Below are 18,690 nucleotides of genomic sequence, written 5' to 3'. Positions count from 1 at the left end.
TGGCAACTTCTAATCAATATTTAATTCAACTCTCAGATAATCTCAAATATATATATAAAAAAAAAGCAACATCCAAATCACATTCAAACCTATTAAATAGAGTTGGTGATTGTATTTTTTTCTTCAGAAGGTGGGTAGTTTGTTATATTAATAATGAAGGATTTTTTTTGTCTGTGAGTGCATTTAAGTTCCCAAAAAAGGGGTATTTTAAAAAAAAAAGAAAAAGAAATACTAAAAATTTACATAAACTAAGGCTTGAGGTAGAATATAATTTTGCCAAAATCTTTAAAGTACTTGAAATGAAAGGGATTCAGTTAAATTGCGCTTCTAACGATATAATCAATATTGGTTTACAAAAAATGTGTAATGGTAGACCCATAAAGAGTCTTTGTTACGATATTATGCATCTTGGATGTACACACACAATAACCAAAACACTTCAAATGCAAATTAAGGCCTTTTCATTTTAATCATTGGTATACTTGATGTCTTCAAGACGTGTAATAGGAAAAGACTTTTTTTTCAATTTAACTTCAGATTCTTACTTAACTGTTCATGTCCTCAAAAATCTTGAACAAAACTGTAAACATTAGGTAGGTAATGTTCCAATACTCTTGTCACTTTGAGATTACCATTTTGAAAAAAAAAAAAAAAAAAAAAAAAAAGATGCTGTCCTCCCATGATGCATATAAGCACCTCAAGAACCTTTAATAAATACAATCTTTAACCTCCTTCTTATACAGAACAGGTGCACACTGAGAGGCAAGACTACCTGGAAACAAACAGAACCCCCCCCGCACTTAGATCTATCCAGTAACTGTCACAATGCTGGCCGTGTGGATTTTTATACGTCTTGTTGCTTACACTTTTCTGTAAAAATTATAAGAGCACAACTTAAATGTTATCAGGCACAAGAGAGACCGATAGCATTGCCAGCAGCTAAGCTGTTCCCTCAAACCACCCATCTGCTTTGTCCATCTTTAACAGGCAAAGAATGTCCAGTGTGTTAGCTACATTTGCCCCATGAGACATTTTATTTACATAGATTCATTTTATTTATTTGTTCATGTTCCGAGCGTCTTTTCTTTTTGCAGCTTTTTCCAATTTTAGGCTCCGACAGTGGTGAATCCACACAATCCACAGAGGAGGACACCCCAAAACCAGAGTCAGGCAAGTAGGTTCAGTACTATCCAAAAACCTAAAAGCTTAAGTCTCTGCTGGAAATACTGGGTCATTGCTTTTTCTCCTTCTTCCTCTTGTCTGTTTTGTTGCCAGCTGATGTGGAGACAGCAGGCCGTCTTACAGGCTGAACTACAACCCTCCCATTAGCCCCGCACTGCAGGGTGTATCTCTCTGGGTTCAGAGGCTGTCCTGAACCATCCCTCAGCCGGGCCAGGACGTCTCTGGTCAGCTGCTTTATCTGCTGGCCCACAGCACCCATTGTCTTGGCTGTAAGCTGTTTCTCCCTCAGAAGTCTGTTCCTCTGAGCTTGCAGTCTTTCCACCTCTTCCTGGAGCCCTGTGATGGCATCTAGCTTGCGTTTGCGGCAGTTTTGAGCTGCCAATTTATTCTTTCCCCGCCTCCGGATATCCCTCAGAAGAGTCACCTGTTCTGTAGAGAAGCCGTGACCATCAAGAACCTCCAGGAACTCTTCTACAGGCATGTTGACAATCTCCAGGACGGAGAATGGGATGCACATAGAACGGGCGCGCAGCTCATCACGACTCAGCTCCCGTTCTTCCAACTGTAGCCCATCATCATCGCTGAGAGGTTCCTCTTTGATGCTTTTGTGGGGCAGTGTTACTGGTGGTTGGTTAAAGAAAGCAGGAGATGAGTAGCTGTGGTCATGCCACACACTCTCACTTAGATCAACAGGTGACCACATTGTGCTGTGGTCCATTATGCCTTTTGAGGGGACTGAATCCACCTCACTGCTGTAGCCTGTAGCTCCACATTCATCCTCACAGTATGAACTGGATGACGATGACATCTCGGAGGAGCCTGAAGGAGTGAGGATAATGATTGTAATAATATATTTAACAACAGTTTCTTAGCATCACATGGTGTGTGTATATTCAGAAATTTAGATTTGAACTAACCTGGAGAAACTGGACCTCCAGAGCTGCTCTCCAAGGAGAGTCCAGAGTCTGAGTCCAAGTCTTCAAGAACTTGTGGGTCTATGCTCTCCAGACAGTCCATCAGCTGGGTGTCTATTGCACCCAGTCCCTCCAAGCCTAGCTGATTAATCTGGTCAAACACTGCCTCATCCAAACAGCCGCCCAGAGTACTGTTTGATGGCACATTTCCAGTTAAATTACATACTGAGGCAAAGGGGAGTGCAGCAAGGCCCAGCGCCATCCCTGGTGAAGCATCTGACTGCGACGAGCCTGTCGATTCCAGACGTAAGAGGGTTCTTTGTTGCTGGGCGACTGTCCTGGACTGAGCTCTTCCAGACGCTACACCAAACGTTCCAGCACTCGTTACCATGGCATCATGCAAACTGACATCCTGGCTGATGGCGCTAGTGATGTCGGTGTCAAGGTCTGACAGACGCTCAGTGACAAGGGAGTCAAAGTCCTACAAATGAGACATTCATTTTAGTCCTACTTTATTCTTTACAGCTTTGATAATCATAATGTGTTGATGTGGCACTGGTATGGTATCATACCATAACATTCCAAAGTTTATGCATGAGAACTTTTGTTTAGCTGAAATTAAGCCTTAAGTAAAATTTATGTACTTCCACATAAGGCTTGAGATAATGAACACGAACAGAAAACTTACATCAAGGTCTGTAACAGAGAGTAAATTGCTCCAGTGCTGGTCAATATCAATGGTAGGAGGCTGATGACGTGCTGGATTGGACAGAGCAGCGATGCCTTCGAGCAGACTCTGAAATAGAGAAAAATATAATAGAATGTAGTAAGAACGTGGTATGTTTTGTAGCCAAAATCTCCGGTAATAGCGTAGTTAATGCAAAAAGGGGCAAAAGTCTACTGAACTGCACGACAATGTCTTGTTCTGTGAGCTATCCCTAACCGGCCATGTGATGATGTGACTTTCAGGTGAAAACACTATAAAGTAGGGCTGAACGATTAATTGCATTTGCGATAATATCGCAATATGATAAAACGCGATTTTCTAACCGCAACTTGCGCGATTACAAGGTGGTCACATGGCGGGAGCGACGCGGATGATAAGCTTCTGACCTGGACGATGTCTCTGAGCGGCACGCGCACCCACAATGGTCGGCTTGTTTACCTGTAATTTGCTACTGCTAGTTTATTTGCAACATGGCTGAATATTTGTCCAACTCTGAGGTTGTGGACGAACCATAGCAGTAGCAAATTACTGGTAAACAAGCCAACCGTAGCGGGTGCGCGCGCCGCTCAGAGGTCAGAAGACATCATCCGGGGTCTGTAGGTCAATCTACAGACCCCGGATGATGTTAACAGGTAACTCCGGACTCAACGGGGAATAGCACTAGCGTATTATAACAAAGTATTGGCGGAATGAACGAGTTTCGCTGCAGATAATGCGTTATTTAGAGGCTGCGTTTCGATGCCCTGACCACTCCCGCTATATGGATATACACTGATCTAAATATCTCCTGAACAAGTGCAAGTGAAACAAAAGTGATATTGGTGAGTAAATGATGATATTTTATGCTAGAAATAAGGTCCAGATTGTAAAAAACAGCAGTTCCCCTTAAAATGCACAGTGGCAAAGCCACAGATGTTTCTGTAATGAGCAGTTAAATAAAAATGTCATTTATTTCAAGTCATACATCTTTTAATTTAATTCTAACAAATAGGCCCAGCCTATGGGAAAGAACATTTTACACTAAAATCTAATATTGTGTTGTTCATATTTAAATCATTCATTATGTTTTGTTGGGAAAAAGGAGGATAAAATAAAAAATAAATAAAAAATTGCATATTAAATCGCAATCACAATATTGGGGGAAAAAAATCGCAATTAGATTATTATCCCAAATCGTTCAGCCCTACTATAAAGTGACTAAAATGTATTCTAGTCTTACAAATAGACAAACACAGTTATGCAAGAACTCCAGTGCAGCAACTTTTCCAGAAACAGAACTTCTCTGAAACAGAGATGCCAAGTGTAGCATTGCTAACAGTATACCGCAGCTAATGAACACAACTTAACGAAGTGGAATCTTACCTCCTGTTCTAGTGTGGAACTGTGAGCCAGCTGAGTGAGTGGAGCAGGTTCCTCCTCCTCCTCCTTAACTTTAGCATCGTCCTCCTGGTAGAACAAAGAGAGGCAGATGGAAAGAAGGGGAAGACGGAAATGGGGAACATGAGGTGAGTCAGGACAGAAGAGAAAGAAAAAGCAAAAACTATTTGTTGGTGGACATCCAGAGGCTTCCCAAAGGTCATTCCATTTCTGGTTCATTGATCTCATTGCAGAAAATTGTAAAGCTGAGACTACGATTCTTCTGTTATGTAATTTTTCTGTTATGACGGAGACTAGCTTTGTTTTATCAAGCAGTTGTTGTAATAGTTAGGCTAATTGCCCTACGAGATGACCTGACCTGACACAGTAATGTGGGTCACCAGCTGTCACAGATGTAATATCTTTGCACACAGCCATGTCCCGTGCAATAAGAAAAGGTGGTTTCTCATTTCTTTGAAAAGGAGGATGATTGCTGCAGTTTTTACGTTAATGCCAGAGGCAAAAATATGACAAACTACTCTACATCTGCTTAATTCTGCACAAGCTCTGTCTGAGCTTGTTGGTTTCTACTGCGGTATCGATTCCAGCTTGAACTGCCCTAGAAAATGAAGACAGTCAGTGACAACCTTTAAATATCACAGCTGCAGTCATGTCCTTTGAACCAGTGCCCTTCCACAAACCACAGCTTTTTACTATAACATTTAACTCCATTTTTTTTTTACAAAAGAGATGGGAGGAGGGAATAATAAAAGACATGTCAATATCATATTAAACATTAATCCTAGGAGTGGCAGTGTTCAACTATGGACCACTGCTTTTATGTAAGCAAACGGGGTGTGGATCTAAGCCTCTCTTCTCCACCTCTCAAGGCCCACAGCTGGTGGCTGAGCCTGAAGAAAGTGGATATAGTTACACAACTCGCAACATCAACTGCCCTCAGGAAATAACATCCACCAAGCAGCTGTTTCTACCCCAAGCTGCAAAACTGGATCATTGGGAGAACTGAATATAAATGGTGTGATTAAAGTCTTACAACACCATGGTGGTTACTGACTGCAGGCACCTGTCATATAGATTATTAAATGACACATTTCTTCAGTATAAAGAGTTGATGAACAACTTCTCAAATGTTAGTTTGAAACCTGCGTGGTCACTCGAGACACCGATCGTAATGGGATCTTATTTGTTAATCATATCTATTATAACAGGAGGGCTAAATGTGACAACTTCCATACTAGTGAAGGATAACAGGTGAAGCAGACAGTCAGCTTAACACCGGTTCTACTTGAAAACCTTGTTATCTGGTTATTAGACCATTTACTAGAACTGTTTGGGGAGTTATTGTCATGATGAATGTAAGTCATTTGATCTATGAGCACAGGCACTAGAAGACTTATCTTATCACTGAATTGCAGTGTGACACAGAACAGGGCATACCATTCAAACTGAAAATAAATGAGCATGTCACCTTTTGCCAGTATAATGTTGCCTTATTTCCTGGTCCTGCATGTACTGTTACAACATAATAAGTTACTTGTTGGATGGACACCCATCTTTGTGTAACAGCGGATGGTGATGCTAGTTAGCTAGTAATAGCATTAGCTAACCATTGCGGAAGTTTAAACTCTAGTCCATTGTCTCGTAAAATACTTAAGCCGAACACCTTCTTAGACAAACCATGTGGTGTAGGTTAGCTAAAATCAAACTCTGTTTAAGTTTATTTTGCATCATACACACACACACACACTTGCCTCTTTAGGAAACCCGCAGGCTCCAGCTCCACAAGGCCCTTGTCCGAGGTCAGGGTTCGTCTGGTACACCTCTTGGCCACTGACAGGCAGGTGTTCACCGACATCTCTGGCTTCATCTCCGGGGTTTTCTAATCCCGAGTTGGTGTCAGTGTCGTTGCTGGTTGAAGGCCCGCAGTCAGCCTTGTCAGTGGCAGACACCTGGTGCACCAGCCATGCGTTCAACTGTGTGGGGAACCGCGGTGAACCAAGGGTCCTCACCTCGTCGAGTAGCCGCCGACTTGCAAAGAAATAGTCCAATTCGGGACATTTTGGGTGCACACTGTATCCGTCAAGAGTATCTCTCAAATTATGAAAGGGTGTCTGGGTGTAAGCCGAACTAGGACCCAAGTTAATCTCTGTTAGAGGCGTATAGTACCCGCTTAAGTAGCTGTCGATATCCACGCGAACTCCTATCAAACTGAGTAAGATCGTTAACTGAATCAGGCCTTCTGTGAAGTATTTTTTCGGGATTTGCATTTTCTAAATACTTTCAGAACTGCGGATATTCGTGAAATCCTGACCCAACAGTTCCTCTTTCCCGAATGGACAAAGGGAAAGCCTAACAAAAGAGCACGCCTTCCCCTGTCAGACAAAGAGGTCTGCCTGTACCGGCGAAATCGTTAAATAGCTATGCTATCTGTTAGCAGTTAGCTATCAGCATTAATTGCCGGTTAACGCGATCCTAGTGATGCAACATAGCAAACGCGTTTGCTTAGATACCTTGTAACGGAGACGTTATTCGGTAGCGGTTCCAAGCTATCACACGCTTCGCGACGTTGAAAAATAAAACAGAAAACGAAACACATGAAAAGCTAAACGCTGTCACCACACAGTACTGCTACTGGGGGAACTTCATTTCAGTTCACCGCAACAGAATCTGATTGGTCAGCACGAATGTCCGTTATAAATGTAACCAATGAGCGTAAGAGACGATTGTTCACTACAACAAGCCTCCACCCCAATGTTAACTGCACACACTATTTACATGAATAATGTCAGAAGTCAAACTAGTATCACGTTAGGACTGTTTAGTACGGTTCTTTGTAGTATTCAGCCGTCACATGTAACAGTTTATAGCTCTCAGAGGGATTTCCTAGAGAAGGAAGTCTTTCCCTGACGTTTGTGCTACTGACCTGGATTTGTTCCACTTTTAGCCTACTGGTAAGTGACTGTATTGCAGTTTGAACTTGTTCAACTAAACTGCCTAACAAAGGCCCATGTCAACAGATTAATCCTTCCATACAAAACAACATATCCACAGGACATCAAGAAGTCCACACTTTTTAATGATCACTGGTGGAAAGTACAGTATATGGCCAATATGCACTCAAGTATGTGATTTAAGCACACTTTTGAGGGTCTCATACTTTATTTGAGTAGGCTATGGCAATATACTCACACCAGTTCATCAGGTACACTGGTGAAATGCACTCTAATATAACAGTCCTGCTCTAAATCCCCCCTTCATCATGCATATACTGTTCCATGGATGTTGAAACAGTGTAAGAAATGGTAATTCAATTGTATGATATTTTTGGAGGATTGTAGTTCGGTCCTTTTAAACTGTATTGAAATAAACACAAAAGTGTTTGTGTTACATAGACTAGCCCACTGACTATAATGGGGTTGTCAAAACAATAGAAACTCATGTTGGTACACAATTCGATAGGACTGCAATACACAGCCACCAAAATAAAAACACAGGTATTTTAAGCAAACACTGAATAACATAACCTTCACAAAGCTAAGATTTTGTGTAGGCCTGTTATATTAGAATATAGTGTACATAATGATTTTTTTTCTGATAAGAGATAAGATAAGATAAGATAGGACTTTATTCATCCCCATGGGGAAATTAGGGTGTTACAGCGGCAGGAAACAACAGTGCAAGATGCAAAAAAGATACAAAAAACTTGAATACGGCAGACAAATATGTTATGTACAAAAAATATTTACATACTGCATCAGGTAAAAATTACAGTGGCTAGTCAGAAGCTGAAACAACCAACTTGTGTAGATTGAGATTGATAAGAACAAACACGTTTTAAAGTAAAACATTGAGTGAAGTTTTAGGGTACTTATTTACTTAAGTGATCATGTTTATAACAGCAAAAGGGAATTTATAATTGGATGTGTGCGTGATATTTCCACTGAGTCGATCGTTCTCACAGAAGCACACATTATGAAATCAAAATACCTACTTTCAAAAGCTTTGTCCCTCTTAGATCAAATATGTTGCAATATGTACTTTTATAGCCCAAGATGCTATAGGCTTCTGCACAAATAACCTCTAGTGCAGTAGAGACAAACTGATCCTCAGGTTAATATGGGAAGTGCTGTGGTGAATTTATCTGTGTCTTGTTTTTTTTCTTTTTAAGCTTTATTTTAGGTCACACTGACAGTGTACAAAACCACTGATAAAGTTTGCAAATCATTGTTTTGCATTTGCAGGAAGGCAGTGGCCAAATGGTTGATTATATAACACTTGATACGGTCAAATGTTCAAGGTCTCGTTCTAGTCAGAGCAACGCTAGTTTGCTGGTACCCGAGTATCCAAGGCCTACAGTGCAGGTTTTGATAGTGTGATCAGAGATAGCCTTGAGCTGAATTTAAAAAAAAAAAAAAAACAGAAGAGAGGATTAAAACAGGCACTGATTGCATCCTAATAATACTTTTATTTCGGGATAAAATACAGTTAAATAGATTTAAATTAAGTAAAACAAAAAACAACAGTGTAAAGATGTGTAAATTTAGATAGATAGACAGACAGACAGAGTCTGAGGGACAAACGACCTCCTCAACCTGTCTGTGGAGCAGGACAGAGACAGCAGCCTGTCACTGAACAAGCTTCTCTGTCTGACTATGGTGTCGTGTAGAGGGTGGTGGACATTGTTCATGATGGACCAGAGTTTGTTCAAGGTCGTTGCCTCTGCCACCAATGTCAAGGACTCCAGCTCTGCCCCTACCACAGAGCACTCAAGTGAAAGTGAGAAAATAATACTAGCTAACTAGTAACAAGTCCTACTGGTTCATTTATTATTATCTTTGTAAATTAATAGACTACAACAGCCTCTCCCAGGTGATTGTACCATAACTTAAAAATATATCTTTAGTGATCCGTTTTATCGACCATGTATGCACATGAATTTGTTCTCAACCATGAAAGTCAGTCCACTTGGAGCAGTGGGCCTTCATACAAGCCACCAGGGTAGGATTTATTTATTTACTTTTTAAAGGTGCTTTGTCACCTCAGCCATGGACATCGATGGGATCGAACCAGTGACCTCAAGGCCCCAAAGCTGCATCTCTGACCACTGGTTCCGTAAAGGTTTATATAAGTTGTTGGGCTGTTTGGCGAATAGCGTGCCAGTGATCTGGTTCAACTGCGACCCCTGCTGTCGAAAAGTGGTAATTATTTTCATTTTTTTGTTGTTGACATTCCAGATGACTGAAATGAAATATACACACAATTTCTACGTGACGTGACACTTATCTAGTAAAATTCGGCGTTGTAAACATGTAAACGTATAAACCAGTAAGATATGTTAAATACTGTAGGTTGTAATAAGGTGTTTAGTTTGTGTAAATCCCTGTCAGCTGATAAAATGAGACACACCCAACAAGTCATTTTTTGTCGTGTGCCCCTACGTGAGAAGTTTTGAATTTATTTTTTATTATTATTATTTTTTATTATTATTATTATTAATGGAGTTTACATGCCGTATAGACACCCATTCATAGAATAAGAATGAGAATAGCAGTACATTATATAAAGTCAAAACAAGAATACGCTGTTCCACTGGATAACACATTTAGCCTGGGTCTCTATAGTGTAACCTAACAAAGTTCACTGTATAGAGATCCATACTGTACCCTATTTACGTCTGAGGGTGCTGTAATGGAGTTTTTATGTGCAATGGAAATCCATTTAAGCAAGCCTTTTGGAAATAGTCTATTCTGTGTCGACTTTTTTATGTGCCACTGCAACATGAACAAGTCCAGAAAATCGTATTCAATTACAGGAACAGTAATGAGTGGCCATAACAGGTCTAGTTCAACACACATTGCCAGCCAGCTTGGCTGTATCAGCAGCAGACACTCGATCCTTCCTGCAGAAGAGGCGCAACTCTAGCAGACAAGTCAAACGTGTTGTTGGGCTTATCAGACAATTGGCTACACACCTCATTGAGGATGCCGCTGCAACATTGTTACAGACTTATTGCATTAATTTAACATTCACACAACAGCGTATGAGCAGCTCCTGAAATAGCTTTCAACTTATTTGAAACTGTATAGTCCATCGCCGAGAGAAATGTAATAGCATCCTAAACTGTCTAAATGCTCTGCATCACATTCCTGCAACACTATTAAAAATAGGAAAACCCCAATGAACATAACAAGTGACATTTGCGGTCCGCCTCATAAGAGTCCAACAGATCGACCTGGTGGCCAGACAAATCCAGAATCTAAACGCTCCAAATCGCGTCTCTTTAAAGAAGCTGTGAAGAGTAATCTGCTCCGATTGATCTGACGCCAGCGCGCAGTCACTTGATTAATCCACAAGTATTTTCATAACGATGTGAAACACATTTAAATCAACTTTGTGAAGTTCTGACAGATTTATTGGGGGAGAGCTGTTAAATCACCCCCACACACTCCTCCGAGGATGAAGCTGATTGGCGGAGCTCTATGTGACGCTTGGGAGACAAGTGCGCGTGCGCACTGTTTGGTTTCTCTTCGCAAAGGCTCACGGGAAATCTGAGGGAAATCGAGGTGATTTTCATGGGACTACTTTGTCGTTATTAATTGTGTTTTACTTTTGGAATTTCATCTTAAAGTCGCTTTGAAAGTCGTATTTATATACTGAGCCACATTTTATTTTATCATGAGTACAATGCAAAGTGTATAGTCTTGTACATATATATATATATATATTTTAATTCAAGCTTTTATTTAAGTTAAATAAGACAATTTGTTTATTTACTATACATTTTTAAGGCATGAAAGCACGTCTTCTCTTCAATAAAAGAAGTAGAATATTAGTAGAAATGTTAAATTTGAGTACACCTCTTGATCATTAGCCTCCCTACTAAATTAAATTATCTATTTATGAATGAACCCAGGGTTATTTGAAAAGCAGAAAGTATACTCAGTCACGTGTAATGAATGACTTGGAATGGTACTGTGTCAAAGAAAATATTTTTTTATATATATATTTATTGGACATATTTTTCTAATGAAACAAATAATTATAACTTAATAATTAAAACTCAATAAAAAGAATGTATTCAAACTATTCATATATAATTTAAATGCATAAAATAACAGATTAAAAAATATTTAAGAATAAAGATGTATTTTCTTAATTAATAAGCAAATCAAACCATTCATATGTGACAAGAGTATTAATGGTGAACATTTAAATTTACTAGACACAGTGTTATTTTCTAAAAGTTTAAAATATTTGGCTGCCCCAATGTCAGTGTAGTTCCTCATCAGTAATAACAACTTTTTGTGAATTAGAGCTATAACATAAAAGTAATAATTAAATATACTACAAGTAATAATTCATTCACACATGTGTATTTAAATTTACATTTTAAAATAAATATTTTAAAATTAATGTTTACAAGTTGCCTTTTTATTTCAGCCCATTCAATGTAAATTCACTGAAAGCGTCTTTTCAGTGTGTGTGTGTGTTACTGAACAGGCTCAGCAGCGGAGCTCTGTCCTCCAGAGAGAAAAACAACAGACTGGCCGCTCTCTGCCTCCAGAACCAGTCCCTGCTTGATTGACACCCGCGTGCAGCCAATCCAATGAAGGAACCAACATCCTGCGTTCCCATTGGTTCACAGCTCTTTCTTGTCAGCCAATCGTAGAGCGCCAATCATCATAAAACCGTGATAGCCGTTCTGGCAGACTCTGTGGCGCCCCGCAGTGGGGACATATGGAAGCAATTTTAAATCAGGCCCGTTCTCTGCAAATTGAGTTGTAATAACGAAAAATGCATTGCTTCTTCCAAGTCTTTATTTCTTTCCCCTTTCAGTATGGGTTTTGTTTTAATGCTGATGGACTGAGCAGACTTTTCTACGTTATGTGTCCCACTGGTCTGCAGGAAATCGTGTTCCACTTAGCAGCGTTTCTGCTTTCTTCAATCGGCAGTAACACATCGCCTATTGACAGCATTATGGGACTGCTGTTGCTCATTTCCACACTAAGCCAAGTAATTCCCAACATTTATAGCCGTTTTGAAAGTGGAAGATGTTATCTTTTTTTTAAAGAAGCCGTTGGTTCGCTCAAAAAAGTGCCAAAGCTGTGTTGGCCAGGAGAGGGCGCTGCTGTGCAGGCTTTGCCTCCTGTTATTCACGTCTGTCAGCTGGAACCAGCGTTCACTCAGTGAACTGTAGCAGCTGCGTGGAGCAATTGGTTGTTTAAATGAATAGAGACACAATTATGATCACCAGCACCACACTCTGATTTTAACAATCTGCCTTTAACCAGACAGAGAATTATTTAGATCTTTTCCTCACATTCTCCTCCTCCCTCCTTCCCTTTCTATCACCATCTCCGAAGAGTCCAGAGGCCGAGGGGCCAGCAACGGGGTGAGGTGCTGACAGTTTTTTTTCAGCATGAGAAGCAGTTGTGGATTTGATGTCAGAGACTGAGATGGCTGCTTTGATAAAGTTAGTCTGGCTCGCTGAGATTGGCATCCTTCTCCTTGGAAAAGAAAACAGAAAGGCCCTGCATAAACAGAGGAAAATGGCCCTGGCCGAGCTCAAAAAACAGCCCTTTGAGATGATGACCTGGAAAGTCTGGGGCGATATCAGCTCACGCGCTTTGCACACAAACGCATAACGTACGTGCACACCATCTTATGCGGTGCTAGCAAGATGTTAAAATAATCCTTCAGCGTAGCTTTGAAGAAGAAAGTGTCTAATTTTTGTCATGCACATGCAAGCATTCATGATATCTTTATTTCTGGGCAGCGCTGCCTTTTTTCTGTGCTTGAAGGAAACCTCCTTGTGTTGGCCCGTGTAGCTATTGTGTCTGCGTGCTTCACTAATGGACTCCTCTCACCCTGTCTCCATTCCCTCTCTCATTCTTCACTTGCTTTTTCTCCCATATCATATCCATGTATTCCCCCAGGGGCTGATTAAAAGGCTTTCTAGATGGGGTGAGGGGAGTAAAAGGAAAAGCAGGAGGGGGTGGGGGTTAGTGGAGAAGAGTGGTCCTTATTACCCCATATGTCTGGACAGGAGAGGGTGGAGTGGAGGTCCTCTTCCAGTTAATCAATAGAGATACCGTACCTCTACGGTCTCTGTGTCTCTCTTGCTGTCTCTCTCTCTCTTTCTCTCCTGTCTCCTCTTCCCTCCACCCTCAGACTCTCCCATTAGAGGTAATGTGTCTGGTATTGATACTGTAAGGTCTGGGAACTATGACAGAAATACAGTTGTGCTCCGTGAGGCCGAGTTCTGCGTCAAAACTCTGTGGTCAACAAAGAGACCAGAGTCATCGACTTACTGTTTAACCTGGTTGACAGTGTGTTACATCTTTTGAATGTTAGTCATTTGTTGTGAGATTTACCACAGAATCAATTCTTCTTCTTCTTCTTCTTCTTCTTCTCCCTATCTTTGGTTAATTAGAGGTACATTTAAAGAGATTTAAAGTCACAAACAGGATGCATACATTCAGTGATGCGGATTCTTCTCATGAAAATTAACATAAAGACATTAATCTGACTTTACAGGCCTCTTTTTTCCAGCAAAGTATCCAAGATATTCAAGTGTTTCCCAAGGAGCTGGTGTGTCTAAACCCTTTTATCTCATTAGCCTTTGTTTTTCATAGCCACAAGCTCACTTTATTCATACTCATATTGTGTTTATTTGTTTGAAACGTACCAGCTGGCTTCAGTAATTTTATGCCCTTGTATTTTGGTAAGCAGATAAAACTGAAAGATGTCTTTCGTTGATGTCATTCATGAAATTCATTAGGTTTATTTATTGGTCTGCAAAGCACATTGTGTCCGCGGGATGGCATGTTTAAGTGATATTCCATTTTATTGAAAGGCAGACATTTACCATAAAATTATCCTGCGCAATCTTAAAAAAACAAATTGCATTTGTTAGAAACTAAACTAAATCATCAGTTTGGGCTGCCAGTGGCCTTGCAGCACTGGTCCACTGACAACAGAGGAAGGAAAAGATGTTCTTTTGGAAGGAGAACTGAGAGCGTGCAAAGTCGCAATGTTCAAAGTAATCAAATTATGGAGCCTTTTATGAGTGTCCTGCAGGAATGACGTTGGACCAATGAACAAGAAGACCCAAAATATAACAACAAATGCAAGTCTGCATATGAAAATAATTCATAATTAGCTTGCTAGACGAGTCTGACTGGAACAGGCCATTGTTTAGTGGAATGGGGGGTATCTCTGTCTCCCCTGGCTGCCTTAGGGTCATGTGGGAGTTGCTCTGCACGGCCGCAGGGCTTCAGACCCATAGCCGGAAACTTCTGAGAGATGCCTCGGTTAGCAGTGGGGAGAATGACCTCTGACCTCCCTGACTCGGTAACCCCCGGGGTCATAGAGCTAGGGGCTCAAGCAATGGGGGAAAGGCTGTAATTGATGTGTAGAAGGAGGGAGGCCTACATGGGCTGCTAGAAGCAGGGAGGGCGGGAGGGGCCGAGGGAAACCTGAGGCCCCAAAGAGATGTGGAAGTGGGAGAGCTGATGAGGGCTCTGGTCTGTGTCCACGGGTCTATGGTGGTGGTTGGGATCCCATGGGAGGTAGAGTGGCTGAGATGATCTGTCCTTTGAGTGTCCAAACCACGGGCAAATTTAGTTGCACTGACTGATTAATTAAAGAAAAATGAAGAACATAATATTCAGCGTATTCTGTGAAACAGCTTGAATCGAATCAAAGGCACAGTTTTAATTTCTCACAGAGGTATTTGAGACAGATTTAACTCTTATGCGAAAAACTTTGGGCTATTTAAGTATACAAGCCATTGAAAAGACCAAGCAGCCCAAGGCGTTTCCACTTTCTGCTCTAATCGCCTAATGTACAGCTGTACTCTCTTAAGTCCTCTTTCCTGAACTGTGAATCATGAGCCAAACCAGTGCAACTGTTATGATAACGCTGATTTATCCATGTACAGCCGTGCAGCTAAATCTGTCTGCCCTTTTGAGGTAGTTGTCAAATAATTGAAGTCTTTGCTAGTTTTTGGCAGAAAATCACAGTTGCTCTTTCTTCAGCTGGAGGTCAGAGGGCAAGCTGAATTGCTGGGGTCTGGAGAGGAGGGGTGGACGAGGAAGGCAATGGCTGACAGATGTTTACGGAGGCCTGACTGCACGCCTGTGACCATAAGAAGGGAGCAGGAATTTGTGTGCATGTGTGTGCCTGGGCTAACCAGCCCCATTGCCTCCGTCCACCCCATCTTCACTCCACGGGACTGCTCCCCTTTGCTGGGGCAAAAACAGTGATCTCCCCTGTCAGCTCCTTTGGCCTCTAGCCTATCAAGATATCTCTCCAGGTCCACTGGCTTCTGTGTGGGCTTTCTATACCATCCATCCCAAATACGTCTACCAGTCCCAGCGTGGACTGCTTCCCTGACTGCCTCCCTTTCACAGGATTCCTCAGTGCTCCGCGTTCTTGCAGGCTGCTCTCGTGTTACCGGCAACGCGGCGCAGATCGTGTCAAAGCTGTTATTTTAGAGAGCTGGGCGAGGAGAAGGAAAATGTGTACGATGTTTGTGAGGGAGAGAGATTCAGGGTTTCCTGTCCACATCATAGCACTCTTGAGGATTCGGGTCCTGTCACGGTGTCAAACATAAACATGTCCTCCCGAAGCTATAAACACACGGTCAGAGAAAATACTTTGGAGGCGGATCGGTAAAGACGAGTGTGGCTAATCCAGTGTGCGCTTTGAGTTCCTGGCCATCCTTAAAAACTGCAAAGGAATTCATAATTCCCACACCCAATTAAATTTTTACAAGTCCCACCTGAGCCATCACTTTGTTTTCACTCCGTAATTCTTCATACCGATGACACTTTTTCCGATGACGCACTGTTTCGGCATTCGCAGGAATACAGTGAGTTAAAATTTCGAGAGGATAAATTCGCATAACCTTAAATTGACCAGGACTTAGCGTGTTGGGGCTTAGCAAACACTCATAATAATGATGATGACCCCTGATTTGCTATGCTTGACTAGTAGAAAACAGTTGCTCTTATGAGGAAAAAAAAAACCCAAAAACTTTTGGCCCAAAAACCAAGTTCCTTGCTCCAACACCACAGGTTCGTTAAGCCAGCGAGACACTGTAGCTTGCATGTTTCCAATCTCCCACGCTCCGCATTTCAGGGTGGAAAAATAGCAAAAATAAACAAGCAAACAAAACCTCACTGGAAAATATAACCACAGCCGTGCATTAAGCCAGATCAGCTTAATACAGTGCATTCATTGCTGTTTTGTGTCGTGCATTCAAAATTGATTTAATTTCTTCTCCCGGAGATGGTATAACAAGACCCCACAGGGTAGGTCATAAAATGAAATGAAGTGGAAAGAACGCTCTCTGCTTCCATAGAAAGTGGTAAAATGTATGATGAAAATGAAACTAAATTATAATATACACTTGGAGATGATCGAAATGCATCCAAATAGGGAAGGATGCTGGATGAGGCTAAGCAATCCGGAGGATTTGTGCTGCTATATTATTGTCCTTACAGACCAATACAAAGGAGAAATTCATCTAATAAGTGGAGATAAAACTTCAAAGGTATTCATCTGCGGGTTGTTACGTGATATGCTGCAAAAGCGCACCCCTCCTCTGTTGTTTAAAGCAACTGATCCCCATAGCTAATATCCATGATGGAGCTCTCCTTGTGTCTCTTTGGCCCTCATGAGTGACACCATTGTTGGGCGGCAGGGGAGAGTGTGTTGGGGCCGGCGATGCGGTGCTTGTTTCACAGGGATGTGACCGGTGGAGTGTAACGCTGATGAGGACTTCATCCAAGCTGCTGTGTTATGACGGGAGAACCGACACAGTGGACCATATCCTTCCCAGAACCTCTCAACCCCACAACATTATCTCGTGGATTTCTTCTCTCTCTTTAAACTCTTTGTCCATCGAGAGAAAATAGAAAGAGCCTTTATTGTCATTGTATGCATGATACAGCAAAATTGCAAGATCACGTCAGCAGTGCTTATTAGAAGAATAAAATACAGACATAGATAAGAAAATACTCTACAACATGCACCCATGAAAATGAACAGGCTTGAAATTGTGTCAGATATATTAGTTTGATTGCTGTATTAGACTCCGCTGACTGTAAATGAAAAACAAAAACAAAAAAAACAGTGTAAATCAGGTTAATTGGCCATGTGTTTAAACAGTTTATACACATACATGGGATTTGCCCTCTGCATTTAACCCATCCATTTATACACACAGAGAAGAGTAGTGAGCATGTTTACTAAGGGTGAGCAGGCAAGGGCACTTCAGATGAAGAGAATTCGATCTAGTGACCCTACAGTCCTGAGTCCATAACTTCTTCTCCACAGCTCCCTATATGAGTAGCTGCATGCATACGCTGTATGCATGGAGTACACCGATGCAAACCATACATGCCAAACACAGCAGCATCTTTTTTAACACCTCACTGCTGCATTTACAACATGTACGCAGAGTGTATTTTAGCCTCTTTGTTTGTGCTTAGTAATGGAGGAGCTCCTAAAGGGAGATGGAGGGGAAATAAATGGAGGATTTTCAGCTTGTTAAACGGGGCATTAGAGGGCTTGTGACTGGGAGTTGTAGGCTATAAAACCGAACAGTTCGGCAGCATTCATGTTTTAGTGCATTGGCTCATGGGCTGACAGCTTTGCTGTGAGGTTGTCGTTGTGGGCCATGCCTCGGGGCATGCTTTACGCTACTCATTTGGCACAGGGGCACTTTCAGGACCCACTCGAGGCAGATTTCACGAAAGACTTAGCCCCACATGGAGACTAGCTCCCATGGACCAATCTGAGTGAAATAAAACAGCGAGTAGAGGAGGAATTTAAAACATATATCTCTCCTGTGCAGTTCTTTCCCGCCTCGGAGACTGTGTGTCTCAGTTTGTCTTGTGTTTTTTGTTTGCCTCTGCGTTGTCACAGGTTTGAGGCTTCTAAACCAGATGTAAAGCTAATTGGGTTAGCGCTAGATATGATTTGCCATCGAGATTTCTTAGAAACAAGAAGACATGTGTTTGAAATCTGGACATGTGAGTTCTGTACAAATGGAGGTAGGCATACATGTTGAGCCTTCATGCATGCTCACACACACACTTTTTTTTTTCTTTTTCGCATGGCTGGATGTAATTTCTGGGGATCTTAAATGATCTGGGCAGCCATAATGATGTCCGCATGCTGACATATTTTCATATTTCAATGAAGTATTCCTCTTGTCTGTTCTCCATATAGCACATCTGGAATAACAACACCACTTTAAGCTGCCAAGGAGAAAAAACAGATGAGGGAAAGGGACAGAGAAAGCAGCACAAAAGTTTCACAGCTCTCTGCCTGTGTCTATGGTAGAACATTTCCACTCAGCACTTCTTGCAAGAAATAGCTGTTGTTGTCCCCGCTGTATATGATTTTTATCCTCCACGTTTAATTCACATAAGAGTACAAACGTATTCAGCGAAAAGAAAGGTAGCATCAATAATAGCA

The 18,690-nt window shown here is 41.5% G+C and overlaps 1 protein-coding gene across 1 annotated transcript; it reads right to left on the bottom strand.

Annotated features, from left to right (window-relative positions):
* Positions 1-211: 211 nt before the first annotated feature.
* On the bottom strand, positions 212-8,019 carry nfe2l3 (nfe2 like bZIP transcription factor 3). Its single transcript, XM_084563986.1, has 5 exons — positions 5,952-8,019; positions 4,186-4,269; positions 2,785-2,892; positions 2,100-2,577; positions 212-2,001 (listed from the first exon to the last, which is right to left on the bottom strand). Exons 1-5 carry the CDS (start codon positions 6,465-6,467, stop codon positions 1,232-1,234), a joined length of 1,956 nt encoding a protein of 651 aa, XP_084420112.1. The 5' UTR covers positions 6,468-8,019; the 3' UTR covers positions 212-1,231.
* Between the last annotated feature and the right edge of the window lie 10,671 nt (positions 8,020-18,690).

This window comes from Chelon labrosus (genome assembly GCF_963514085.1).
Source record: "Chelon labrosus genome assembly, chromosome: 16".
Taxonomy (NCBI): domain Eukaryota; kingdom Metazoa; phylum Chordata; class Actinopteri; order Mugiliformes; family Mugilidae; genus Chelon; species Chelon labrosus.
The sequence above is the reverse complement of the archived record's forward strand: the minus strand, read 5'-3'. Positions and strand labels throughout refer to the sequence as shown.

Excerpts from the sequence above, each read along its gene's own strand:
- nfe2l3 (XM_084563986.1), bottom strand. The coding sequence starts at position 6,467 with ATGCAAATCCCGAAAAAATACTTCACAGAAGGCCTGATTCAGTTAACG. Across the intron at positions 2,893-4,185 it reads GTTCCACACTAGAACAGGAG|AGTCTGCTCGAAGGCATCGC; the intron begins GTAAGATTCCAC and ends TCTCTATTTCAG. Across the intron at positions 2,002-2,099 it reads TGGAGGTCCAGTTTCTCCAG|GCTCCTCCGAGATGTCATCG; the intron begins GTTAGTTCAAAT and ends TCACTCCTTCAG.